The sequence below is a fragment of the Primulina huaijiensis genome, chromosome 14, assembly GCF_012295235.1.
Source record: "Primulina huaijiensis isolate GDHJ02 chromosome 14, ASM1229523v2, whole genome shotgun sequence".
Classification (NCBI taxonomy): Eukaryota; Viridiplantae; Streptophyta; class Magnoliopsida; order Lamiales; family Gesneriaceae; genus Primulina; species Primulina huaijiensis.
The window spans coordinates 4248193-4262821 of NC_133319.1; the positions used below are offsets into that span (position 1 = coordinate 4248193).

Genomic DNA, 14629 nt, shown 5'->3' on the forward strand with positions numbered 1-14629 from the left:
TATACATATATAAATTACTAATATTATTTTACTTTTATTAAATAAAAAATAAAATCATATTTTTAACTATGTTAGTAATAACTTTTTTTAAATAAATTTTTTTAAATCTAAATTATTTTTACTTTTCTCATTTTATTATCTAAAAAAAATACTGTACTTGGTTTTTTATAGTTAGGATAATTTTATTTTTAATTGCATTAATCAAATATTTTTCCAATAATTTTTTTAAATCTAAATATAAGTAAATATAACATATTTTAAATATTATTTTGATGAATTTTTTAGTTTAAATTAAATCTAAATGATTTTTATTTAAATGTAATGATGTAAATAAATTGGACTAATTCTTTGTAGTTAATAGTATTTTAAATTATTTTTGGGGTCTTTCACGTAAGAAATGTCCTTATGTAATATCCTGAATATAATTAAAAATGCTATCAATTAAAAGAATTAGTCCAATTTATTTATATCATTTGATGTGATCGGTCGGTGACAAATCTTTGAGCTACAATTCGTTCTTAAAATATTTAAAAATAAACCGAACATCGAAAAATTATATTGAGTTCGGTTAAAAAAACAAACAGAAGAAATTCAAAATAATTCTTGTAAAAAATTGATTAAATATTTTGAAACGAATTTAAAAGATATGCAAGTTGAAATAATAAAAATGGTTTGGTTGAAGCATTTTATAAAACATTTGTATGCAATATTTTGGTATTTGGAAAAAAATATAAAATGTTTCAACAATTTATCTAAAAAAAGCAACAATATAGAATTGAGTTGGTTTTCCAACAGTTTTGTCTGTTGTCATTTGCATAACTGGTTTGAAAGATATCATCGAAATACTACAACTCCTTAGATTTTCAGCTTGACTACATTTGAATCCCAGCTTCTCAATTCTTCTAAATTGACATCTAACAGCTGTACACTTGAGTAAATATGTTAGAAACACAATAACGAGTTTTTTTAACATCAAAATAAAAATTATTAGCGTTTTCGCAACCCAACATCATTACATTTAAATAAAATCATTTATATTTGATTAAAAAAATCGTCAAATAATATTAAAAATAAGCTAGATTTATATTTAGATAAAAAAATTTAATACAAACAATATTTTAATTAGTACCGTTAAAAATTAAATTCTCACGACTACAAAAAATAAATACAATGTTATTTTTTATATAATAAAATGAGAATGAAAAATAATTTAGATTTATATTTTAAAAAAATAATAAAAAAAAACGTTATGAGGAATATATTTTAAAAAATAGCCGAGAGATGGCGTTTATAGGTGATTTTTATGAATTTATTTTTCAAAGGTATATCGGTAAAATCCTCTGTTGTTTAATTTCTTTAGTATATCTTTCAAAAATCTTTTTATGTTTTGTAAAAGTTCCAATTAAGAACCTTATATTCATTATTATTCTGAAATTTAAATGTTTCATTTTCTTAGCTCAATTTGAGTTGAAGATGGTATATAGGCTGGAAACCAATAATCTTCATGTGTGCGAAAGCCACTAAGGAAAAATTTGGCAAAATAACACCACGTATCAGATTCACTTTTATTCCAAACCTCAAATGGTTTAATTCAAATTGCTTTTAGACCTTTAACTTTAGAAGGTTTACCAGAGAGCTTTATAGCAGTTTTAATAGATAAGAGATATTTGAATTGGAAACAATCCCTCATGGGAATAATTCAATCATATTTTGATGTTTATCTGAATTTATCTTTATCTTTGTCTGATATAAATATATTAGATTCTTTAACATTAAATGTTAAAATTCATGGTTATAATTATACTCCTGGAATAGAAGTTATATGTATTTGTTATCGAATATATTATAAACCATTGCTAGAATAATCTTCGTCTATTTGGTAAGACTACTCCAAAATTGCAAATACAACCCAATTTTTTTTTTTTAGGTAATTTACTAATTTTTTTGATAAAAAATTTATCCAGGGAAAAAAAATTCATGATATGGGCAAAAGAAAACTGCTCCGGAAGAAAGAATAAAAAAACCTGCTTCATATCACGCAGCTAAATCATACAATTCAACTGTCAAGTTCATAACCACACTATGTTTTAAATTTTAAAATAAAAAATTTATCAGACATATATAATAGAAAATATTCATATATTATATCACACGTAAATCTGTGAAGATTACAGGTATAATATTAAGTAGGGATGTTATTGAACATCAAATTTAATGCCACCTTTTGGTTCAAATATCAATTCTTCAACCATGGTTGATCAAATCAGTTATAATCAAACAAAACTAAAAAAAACACGTCGAGACCAATAATTATAGGGAAAATTCCATAAATATCAATTCTTCAACAAGGTGTGGCTAGTTGAGCAATGGAACTAAACGTGCACTTCTTTAAAGAACGTGGGATACCTTCTATCTGGTGGAATTCAGCAAGGTGAGTTCGATCCACATCCTCATTTCTGAAGACCCGATCTGTCGAATAGTAACTTTTTGGAGCAAATGTTCCCTGCACAAAAATGACCAATCAAGAAATCCCATAGAAGCGAAAGGAAAGGGAAAATAAAACCTCAAGGGCAACATAAATAAGCCAGTAACTGAATTACTTGTACCAAAAACATTTCCACTACATCTCAAGTGATAACTTACTAAGGCAATTCTAAGAACAAAGTACTTTACGAAAAAAATGATGCTCAGAAATTAGCCGGTAACGCATCGATTTTTTTTCTTATTTTCATACATCAAATAATACCCGAAGGTTGATAAAAGCTCGGCAAAAAAATAAATATATCAAAGTATAGCCTTGCAGTATATACAATTAAAAAGGAACGAAGCACTTGTGCATATCCAGCATAGGTGAAACTTTACAATGTCATGCCAGGTAAAAGATTAGTTAACCTGCGCAAGTGCATAAAGCATCCGGGAGGAAACAGCAGTAGTATGAGTTCGAAGAAGATTCTTGTTGGCTTCTTCTCTCTTCCATTCATAGCCATAGCTAGTGAAGATAGTTAAATTGTTACTCGCTTTAAAAGATGGAACCAGAAAAAGGTAAATAATATGTAAAACCTACCCCCTGGATCTATAACCACCAGATTCATGAACTTGTTTAACCCACTCAACGTAATCTTCAAGTAGTTTTCTTGTTGTTGAGAGCTCTGCAAAACAACAACTACTGTCAGAAAACTTAAATGGATTGCTGCTAAATATAAATATGAAATTCTAAGCACACCTTTCAAAAAGAATGTATCGTGTGAATCACCAGCAGGATGTTGTTGTGGTTGGAAAAGGGCATCAAAGTTCCAGAAGCTGAAAGGTCAAGTAATCACTTGTCAAATGTTACTAAACATGAATTAAGAGAGAGATAATGCAAACAGAAACAGTGCCATCTTCTGATAGATGATGCAATTAAAGTGTCCATAATTACAAAACAATGAAAGTGAATAAGCAAATTGCAATCCTTTTTTTCTCAAACAGTGATGGTTGCAACCATATATACAATATTCTAAATTGATTTTTTGAAGGGGGAAACCAACATTATAAGAGCAAATGTCAAAAGGAAAGGGATGGAACAAAAATACTATGATGGCTTCATCGTTTTCTATTTTTACACTTTTAAAAAAAAAATCAGCAATCCCAAAAGTTTTGGTTCAGTTCAAGTGTCTGAATATGAAGTAGAACTGCCATGTGACAGCACATAATATCGCAACCTCAGTTGAATGAAAACTAATAAAGCATCCTGATTCCTGGACAACAGTAAACAGAATTCAACATCTTTTAACATCTCCAATTTACAATTTTTTAAAGCACGGATATAGTTACAAAATTGAACTTCGCTAGGAGCCTGCGACAGAATCAGAAGATCGAGGTCTTGCACCTGCTCTCTACAAAATTGTACGTCGGCATCTCTTCAAACCTGCAAGCCAAGAATGCCATATCAGCAATAGTCGCCAAATTAGAGGATTTTGCATTAAACTCAACATAATTCATCAAAAAATATTACTGTCTTTACCCATTTGAAGAAATATCATCTGAATTTGGCGCTCAACCTTCAAGAAAAATAAATTAAATAGCAATCAACAAAGTAATGACATGGCAGCGAAATACTAGATTCATGAAACATCGTCAGATAAGCTCATCCTCACAAATGGCTAAATTACGTCAGCAGCAGATAATTTCACCATTTCGTCAACACTGTCAATTATAAAAGAACTATTTAAAAATACGTACATACTTGTATATAATTACAACCTCTTCCATTTAAGTGCCTTCAAAAGGAAGACAAGGTCGACGAGAACAAAGCTCGAAATTGGTCTCATTAGTTGCATGAGTTTAACACCAGTTTCTGTGTTTAAAAGCAAAAGTAAACAAGAAAAATATAACTCAAATAAAAGTAAACTGTGAACCTAACCTTTACTGAATCAAAATGCATGGAACTAGCAGAAATAAATTACATTTATTGACACTTTTACTAATTATATTATTATTATTATTATTATTATTATATATTATAGGCATCATATAAGGCAGCAGGACGCTAAAATGAATGTGAATGAAAAGACATAAAACCAAAGGTACTGTAACCATGCCTTAAGTAACGGATGGAGACAACCACCTTCAGTTAGCTGACCCTTTCAAGGAAGTTATATTCTTTAAACTCGATCTCTGTCTTGTCACCCCTTCAAAGAAAAGAAAAACACATCAGATAATAAAATTAAGAGTGAAATGAGATTTGGAATAACAACTAAAATTTAGCACCTAAGACTTCTGAAATGTAATCAGTTTAAAATAATGCAACAATAAGAACAAGTAATAGGTATCTGCTTAGCATAAGGACCACGATAATGTTTTGCATACATATTCAATTTTTCTAGGATAAGAAGCATCCATAATCATTTTTCCATAAGAAACTGTCTCGATATCAAGAATTCAAGATGGAAAGAACATATAGGAAACCAAAACAAAGTAGTCTTATATAAAACAACAACCAGGAAACGCATGAAGTCGATTAATTACCTTTGTAGATTCTCACGTGTAAAGTCAGTGGCCACCTTTTTCCTTTTTGGTGTGTAATTAGGACCTTTCCTTACGGAATAGCCTTTCCATATTCTTGTATCAGGGGAAAAAGTCATAAATCAGCGAAAACAAAAATAAAACATTCCATATTTGGAAAGTTAGTAGTCCAAATAACATGAGTTACAGATTTATACTAAATATAGTAATACCTAAAGTGAACAAGAAATTCAAAACAAAACAAAAAAAATTTACTGGGAACTAATGAGCTTTCTCCGTTTTCAGAGCATCAATATTGTCAGAGCCGATTGCCTGCAATTTAATTCAGGGTTATAACAGTAGACCATAATGAACAAGGAGACCAAATTTTATTTCTGTTTTACGCATTTTGTGGATGACAAAGCTACACTGATTCATTTTTTAGGACCTGATAAGTGAATCAGAGTAAGAAATAGATTCCAAATATTTTCTCCTCAAAAATACGCTAACTTGTTTCAAAAGGTGGAACAAAATCGCATGCAGTTCTAAGCTAAGACACTGCACAAAAATGAGAAAATGTTTATGTATTTAAAGCTCAACATCTGGGGAAAATATAATTTTCAGACCCCAGAAAAAAGAATCTGTAGCCAACCAAACATATATTAATTTCAATTATATACACTCAAAACTTGAGGCTGCAGATCGCACATTTAGATAAGATAGCTATGAACATTTTAAATCCATTGTATTCCATAATCTATATGGTTAGCGAAAGATCCAACTTATTCTGAATTCTGATAAGCAACCTCACAAAAATTTAATGATATGATGCAAGAGGAAACACAATTGCACGGTCACACATCCACAGACATGCATGATCATACGTGATTTGTTCCTGTCCACAATCTTATGAAGTTTAACCAACTGCTTGGAATCCAATCAACAAGTTCGGGAATACATTCCAGAACACATCCATAGTCATATATGATGCCTAATGTAAACATACAGGAGTAGAAGGGTCAAAGAAGAGCTGAACATTTGAAGATTGTTACTCACCTCACCATTTTGAATTTGTATAAGCAGACCCCTCACTTTGTCATCAACATGGTCGACCTAAAACAAATCGCCAAAGCAAGAATAGTTCAGCATTACAAGAACAATCATTTGTTTTAAAAAATAAACAAGTTCTCATGTGCACAAAGTCACATCTATTCGTCTAAAACATTTCTAAAAGCTCAGATTCAGTGGGCATTACCTTTCGTGACACCTGCAACTTTCCCATCTCTATCCATTTGTTTTTTATGGCCTGTTGGCTGCCTATTTTGTAAATTGAGGGTTTCAATTTCTGCATTTGGAAAATCAAAAAATTCAAAAATCACCAGAATTTATTTCAATTGTGAAAAATAAGTTGATGATAGCGACTAGTGAAACACATCCATGGCCAGTAAACCAGATTCTTCCAAGTGTGAAAAATAAGTTAATGATAGCGACTGGTGGAACACATCCATGGCCAGCAGGAAAAGGAGAAATGGCTGAAGTTATTACACAATTGAAACAACAAATTACTTCCAAGAACCAGTAAAATTTATAAATACGTTCAGCTAGAACTTCAACTGCATTTAAAAAGTTGAAATTTTTAGAAGTGATCTATTAACCAAGCACCACATTGCAATAAATAAATATATTGCATTACTTTTGATAGCATGATGGTTTTTTTCATCGACAAGTCAATTGTTTAATTTCAGTCAGCCAGTGTGCCTTGTGATTGATTGTCCCATACTTCCATTACCTATAAATCTTCTCGGGCGATGCCCTCAGGTGGTACTGCTAAAAAGAGTTGTACTTCTGGAGACCCGTCCTTGTCATACATTTCCCCCTCTTCAGTGAGGACCCATCTTTCCTTCTTGATATCCTGCATAATTTTTCGCACTTCCAATGATTTCCAATAAATCCACCAATCTAAGGACCCACACTGCAACTGACATAACATATACATGCCTAACTTGAATTCAACTTCATGCTATTAAAAATAAGTCAGAAAATGTTGCTTCCAAGAAACCAGTTACATTTCACAAGACAAGGTTTGAATACATATCAACCTGTACATAATCCAAACAGTTCCAACCATCATAAACAAGAAATGCAATACAAAATGAAGGACCGAGCATCGTGTAGTCCTTGAAATTTCCCACTAAGAAAAATAGCTTGTTGAGCAGAATCCCTTAATCTAGTTTGACTAAATCTTACAAGATATCACACATATTCCTCTTCCTTTCCTTTAATTTTTGAGACATTCACAAATACAAAGAAAAAATAGCTTTAAATAAACATTAACTATAACCAATATAAGAACTAGGCATTGAGCTCTCAATAATACAAGCCAAGCCAATTGTGTAACTGCACTAAATCTTAAAACTGAATAAATTCTAAAGTTAAAAAAAAATGACCTGAGCATCAAGGAGACGGAAACCGTTCAGACTTTTGATAACATTGACAATCTCATCATGACAGATTCCTTTTTCGTCTGCAAATTTCCCAGAATCTAAAATTTCTTCATTCTTTTCCAGGCAACCTAAAACAGCTTCTTCTGCAATCGCTTCTCAAGTAATCGCCAGCTACGGCAGAAGAACAATTATCGCTTGTGCCACTGCAGCCCGTACGCTTATAGGATAGATCGACGTGCCCTCCGTTTGGGGAGTTTTTGAATAAGAGAGGTGGTTTTTGGCCAAACTTGGTCACCTCACGGATTGTATTTTGTACTGACGGATTTTTATTTTGATCATTCATAAAAAAATATTATTTTTTATATTAAGAGTATTAATTTTTATTGTGAATATCGATAAGATTGACCATCTCACAGATAAAGATTCGTGAGAACGTCTCAAAAGACCTATTCATGATTTTAAGGATATGATGAGATTTTATTAATACACAAAATTTAATATTTTATTATAATACATAATTATTAAAACAACTTATGATATCAAATATTAGTTATTTAAAATATTTTGAATTTAATAATATAACTAGTACATCTAATATTTAGATCTAATATTTAGATGAAGATCAAAATATAATTATAAAAATAGTGAGGATTTACACTGTAATTTTGATATATGAATAAAAAAAATAAAAGAAAATGATGCAACGTGTACTTGTACAATATTCTTTATAATTCATTTGGTACAACTTCATGTTTAAGAGTAAAGACTCAATCCACTAAACGACAAATGACTTGCATTAAAATTTTATCATTTTAATAATATATATAATTATTAAAACAAATTATGATATCAAAAATTAGTTATTTTAAGTATTTTAAACTTAATAATACAGTATGCATATATATAAATGAAATGCAATCAAATTTTAACGTGCTTTATGTTGGAACTATGCAGGCAGGTGAGCATTTGGTCGCTGGGTAACCAACTGAACCTTTTTTTATATAACAAATTTTAAAAAACCCGAGATTGATTCTTTTATGATTTCTCATCAATGGATAGTTGATGTTTCCAGCCGGGAAAGATCAAAATCATATCGAATTAACTGTTTTTTTTTTTCAAAAATAAAAATAGGAGAACAAATTGCGCAATTAAAGCCTCCCACTAAATTTAGTAGCAAAACCATGCAATTGTTATCAGAATCTCATTCGTAACCCGCAAATCAGACATTGTTTACGCGTAAAAGCATGAGAGTTTATGTAATTTCACATTAAGAACATCGCAAATTTATTACAAACAGTCACTGAAAGTTGACCGGACCTTATTAAAGAGAAATCGAATTATTTGAGATATGAACGTGAGACTAGCGACGAGCGACAACCGATGACTGCAATGAGCGCATAGAAGTAGATGAGAGGTACCGAAGAATTTTGCAATTTAGGATCGGATGAAATAATAAAGAAAGCAAATATCCATAGACAAAACAAAGAAAGTCATGCTCCTAATCAGAACCACTAGCTGCATCAAACATAATCCAAAACAAGAATAGCTCAAATAAACAGATCAAGAGCATCGTATGATTTTCTTCGTTTTGTGTACGGAGATTTGCTTTCTTTACAAATCTAAAAATAACTAATAAGTTCGGCATTAAGAGGCAAATGATAGATAATTTAAACTTTTAGTCCTACTATTTCATCAACTTTTTCTTTTTATTACAAATATTCAGGGGTGAATCTCGAACTCGAGACGTCTTAATATATTAGTGTTTGACAGTGGAACACTTTCACGGCATCAAAGACTTGCTCTATATGTCATTCGCAAAACTTCATCGTAAATGGAGAAATACCATATTTGTTGGCATTGTGCTGAGATTGAGGGCAGCTGGAAGGTTGATTTCTTTCTTTGATATTTACAAGTGAAGTCATGCCTGATCTGATTTTTCCCATCTTTATTTTTTTACAAACAGGGTAGTATTTTAAAAAAAAATTAAAGTTTTTTTGTTTTTGTTTTACCATTATACCCACTTATATATAGTTTGATTGATAATTTATTTATTACCCAAAAAAGAAAAGGCAGTTGGTATGACATAATCTTCTGTAGTGGAATATTGTCGCTGCATTCATTGCAATGATCAATGCGACGAAAAAACTAACGCTTGCGGTGACATAATCTGTTTTGTTGGGTTTCTTTCCCATTTTTTAATTCCAAAGAGTAAAAGAAAATATTATGATTCTTGTCAATTAATATTATTTTCATTATGTATATATGGAGCAATAAATTTAAAGGTTCTTTGGTATTCATATTATTTAAAAATTCGAATATCATATTACATATATTCAATTTATGTTGATTGATATCCAATTTAAGTCCCTTAGTACCTGAAATGCATACATTTATATCATATTTTTAATAATATATATCATATTGTTCCAAAATAGTGTTGACATTCGATATAAAAACTATAATGTGAATCAGTTGATACTTAAAATTTGTATATTTGTGTAATAATCTCAATGATTTGTATCTATATTTATTGTTTTTGTTTTTGTTGTCTTATATATGATATAAATAATATATAAATTAAAACTTATTGATACCTTAAACTCTTAAATTTATGTCACAATTTCAACGATCTATAGAATTTGGACTAAAAAAATATGATGAAATTGAAATGAAAAAAACAGGTAGAACCAATTCAAACTGAGTTTCTTCAGAGACTGAATATAAATAAGATCCCTACATTAAGAAAAATTAAAATTTCCAATTTTTTAATACTATTTTCACTGTAATTTTATTGGGAGGAGTAGCAGCAAGTTAACGGCCGTTAGCCCCCCGTGCACGGCGGACCCCACCACGACGCCACCGCCGCTGTCATCAATCCCACCACCCCCCATGATCGCAAAGCCAGTATTGACGATGTGGCATAAGCCTGGCCCTTGATTCAGTGCCCAAGCTTGCTTTTCCTACCACCTACTGCCTCAAGAACATTGCAGTTCGGACCCCTACCTCTGTCCATTAATGACAAACAAAAACAACTCATGCAAATATTATAGACTACATAATATATAAATAATCAAGAAAACGGCGTTTGATTATCGATAGCTTGGCTGTCCATTTCATACATATGTACGAATACAATAGAATAGTCGCCAGAAAACCTCTTGTCTACTGTAATCGTATTTGAGTATAAGGTTTTATTATAGTGTGTGAAAGCTTGAAACTGACGCCGCTGTAGGATTTTCTTTCGGAACCCATTTGTCGAATTCTGTTAATGTCTGAGGTCAACGAGTCAACGGCCTGGAGACCGGAATTTACGAATGTTCTTCTTGACGAGGGTGTTGGACAAAATGGTTACGATTACAGCTCATACGGAGTGGGTGGAAGAGCTCCGGCCGCGGTTGGTGGAGATTGGAGGTTTCAGGTGGCTGAGTTTGCGAAAGGGGCTGCGGAAATGAGTGTAGAGTTCGGGAAGGGAGTGAGGGATGTGTTGAAGCAGAGCTTGTTGCGGGATGATTCTTTGATAATGAGAAAGTTTAAGGGGCCATGTATCAAGATTTGTACGAAATTGAGGTTTTTGAATCGGTACCTGCCAGAGGATCGTGACCCTTTTCATGCTTGGAGCGTGATCGCTTGTGTCTGGATCCTTGCTCTTGCAGGTGAGTGTTGGTACGGTGTGAATTTGCTCTTGTTTTGTGGGATTTTATTGGAATTCTGTTTCTTGAATGGGACTTGTGATTCTTATACAGTGAATTTACCAAATTTGATTTTCACATTTAAATTAATGTGGAAACTAGCATGTTTATTTTTCAGGAATTGCTGTTGTGAACTCTAAACGGGCATCACTTGTTGTGTAGTTCCTGACCATGTCTTATTTGGTTGTGAAGTTATAAAAGAATGCTGGACAAATTGGGAGGAATGCATGTATCTAAATGCACTGATTCTTTTAAGATTCTGGCCTTTTGCAAGATTCTGGGGATAGGATGCACAAAACACATGGAAGGATTTGGTCTGATTGTAGCAACTGTTGTTATTTCAAGATCTTGTAGTTCCAAGATCCTAAATTGGATTTAATATCTAGCAATGTATAAGATCTTGGAACGAGGATTCAATTAAACTAAAATAGTGATGGGAAGTCTAATCAAAGTTCTTTTGAAATATGTGACTTTCTTGTTGTTTCGTTGTCGATCTTCTCTTGTAAATTTTTAGATTCCCATAGTTTCCCTCGCAATGAAAGGCACAATGGGCGTAGTTGACTGGGGACATGGTGATCGATAAAAACTAAACCCAAATTTGCAAAATTTTGTCTTAAATTAGTTGTTGAACATGGAATTTGCTGTGTTATGAAAAAATAGTTCTTTTGTCCGTTCAGATTGATAACTGATAGAATGAACGTGATCTGCAGCTTTAATTGTAAATACTAATCACCCTACAACTCCTTTGGTTAAACAAATGAAGATTCACCCTACTAGCGCTACCCTCGTGCTGCTTCCAGATGGGAGACGCTTAGCCTATCAGGAGCAAGGCATTCCTTCTGATCAAGCTAGATACTCAATGATTGTTTCCCATTCTTTCCTTTCATCTCGACTTGCAGGTACTTTTTTTATATTAAACATATTTTATTTGACTGGTATAGAGTTTGATGTACAGTAAAAAAGGAAGGCTAAACGTTTCACTAAACTTTTTGTGTGGGCTCTGCTTTTTTTTTTTAACCTAGGAATTCCTGGTATCAAGGGTTCCTTACTGCAAGAGTTTGGTATTCGGCTTGTGTCCTACGATCTTCCTGGCTTTGGTGAAAGCGATCCTCATCCTGATAGGAATCTCGAGTCATCAGCTTTGGATATGTTCCACTTGTCTTATGCTGTGAATGTTACTGATAAGTTTTGGGTTGTGGGCTATTCTATAGGAAGTATGCATGCTTGGGCTGCTCTTCGTTACATTCCTGATAGGATAGCGGGTTAGTTCATGTACTAATTGATGTCTTTCTGTTATTTGAGCGGAAGAAAGTTACCACTATTGCTTCGATTTATGGTGGAAACCAAATGAGTGACTCTTGCCTTCTACATGTCATTTTGACTCATTCTGGGTTCATTTTTCAGGTGCTATCATGGTTGCACCAATGATTAATCCGTATGAACCCAGACTGACCAAGGAAGAGACACGAAAAATCTGGGGGAAATGGACAACCAAGAAGAAAATGTCGTACCATTTAGCACGGAAATTTCCTAGATTACTTCGATACTTCTATCGTAGAAGTTTCCTTTCTGGAAACCATGGTCAGATGGAAAACTTGCTTTCCATCTCATTTGGGAAAAGGGTGAGCCATCTTAACTAAAAGCCATAAAAGTATTAAAGAATTTTATACGTTTTTAGTTAATATTTTTAGTGAATCCATAGGATAGAGCTTTGACAGAGAGACAGATGTTTCAAGACTTTTGGCAGAGGGATGTCGAAGAATCAATTCGACAGTTAAACGTGAAACCATTTGTTGAGGAAGCAGTCTTACAAGTTTCAAACTGGGGTTTCAGCATTGCAGACCTCAAAGTACAGAACAAACACAAGGGCGAAGGGCTTATGGTTTGGCTTAAATCACTTTACGGTTCTGCTGAAAAGAGATTTGATGGTTTTCTTGGCCCTGTACACATATGGCAGGTTAGTTAACAATTTACTTTTCTGTTAAATCACAAAACAATTGTTGGCCCACCTTCCATTATCTCGAACCTTTTGGATAAAAGGATTTCAAGATGATATCAATGACATTAGGTTAAATGCTAAAAACTTTTGGTGCGCAAAATCCCATATATGTAAATAATTTAGTTTTGGGTGCTTGTTTCTATACCTTTATTGCTTGATGCATGAGTGTGTTAACGTGTTATTTTTATGCTCAATTTCCTATGGGCTTGACCTTTCGAGAGAAAGCAGTTTCGGTGATGGATTTCAAATACCTATTTAGATGGTTGTTTATCATGTTTATTCACTTCAGACCAACAATCTTTCTTGTATTTGAATTTCCTATTGAAATAGGGAGGTGAAGACAGAGTTATCCCTCCATCAATGAGCGATTTTGTGCAACGAGTTCTACCAGACGCCATGCTGCATAAACTCCCATATGAAGGCCATTTTACATATTTCTACTTCTGTGATGAATGTCACCACCATATGTTTAGTACAGTTTTCGGGAACCCTCGAGGCCCTCTTTCCGGAAATGTGGATCAAGGTCGGATCAGTGAGGATCAAAACACAGATGGGATGTTCAGTGATAAGGTAATTGACAGCGAAAATGTTTCTGATTTAGCTTGAAAACGTTGGTGCTGGAAAACACAGATTTTCTTGATATCTACTCTGGTTTTCTTAATTGTAATTGAGGCAAGCTAACGAAAAGTATAGAATACGATACATACAGACAGGTACTTGCATGAGAAAATATGATTACGATTCACGAATCCAACCATTTGTCGAACTGAGACATTTAGTTTAGTTTAGTATCACATGCACTGTAAAGAGGGACTAAAACAACAGATTGAAGACCTTGTAAACTTCAATTCTTTTAATCTCTATTGCACCTACACTGTTTGATTCTTGGTTTTGTAATGCATGATGCTCTCACTGCTCATCTTCTGCAGCTTGTTACGATGGCGGATTAAGTTGTTATCGAGAACGAAATTTGTCTTCTTATGATTATTTTCAAATCAGTTTCTGTAAAAAATTTCTTGCCCATTGCGTGGAAATAACATACTGATCATCATCTCATTCCTAATATGGAGAAGACTAGTTAGTTAGTCGATGGATGAGATTTGGTTAATCGACACATTACACACCTTAGGTCCTTAATCACACGTGCACACACACACAATTGATAATATTTTTAGAGCCAACATTTAATTTTAGGGTGCAAAAAACCAATTGTATATATTTAGTGTGCCAAAACTCGAATTTTAGTGTTCATTTTTGACAATAATGTTCGAAGGGATGGAACGTGTCATGTATTCAAGTTTATGTGATTTTTACATACATTTGACATACACATATCCGTTTGACGGGTAAGATAAGATAACTAAATGATTAGTAATTAGACTGATAAAAAACGAGAGATAGTGATAAATAACATAGTGATCTAAAATATATGTTTAATATGATTTTAAAATTGTGGATTAATTTTATGTATTATCTTGAAATGACCAAAATATCCTCACTATGTGTATATAATT

General features: G+C 32.5%; 1 protein-coding gene and 1 pseudogene across 1 annotated transcript; one reads left to right on the plus strand and one right to left on the minus strand.

The window, feature by feature from the left end:
- Positions 1–2180: 2180 nt before the first annotated feature.
- Positions 2181–7687, minus strand: LOC140956865 (phenylalanine--tRNA ligase alpha subunit, cytoplasmic-like; annotated as a pseudogene).
- A 2752-nt stretch (positions 7688–10439) lies between these two features.
- Positions 10440–13970, plus strand: LOC140957868 (uncharacterized). The gene is made up of 6 exons (XM_073415270.1): positions 10440–11080; positions 11827–12015; positions 12139–12378; positions 12521–12738; positions 12819–13073; positions 13446–13970. The coding sequence occupies exons 1-6, from the start codon at positions 10696–10698 to the stop codon at positions 13719–13721; spliced, it is 1563 nt and encodes a 520-aa protein (XP_073271371.1). The 5' UTR covers positions 10440–10695; the 3' UTR covers positions 13722–13970.
- Positions 13971–14629: the final 659 nt, after the last annotated feature.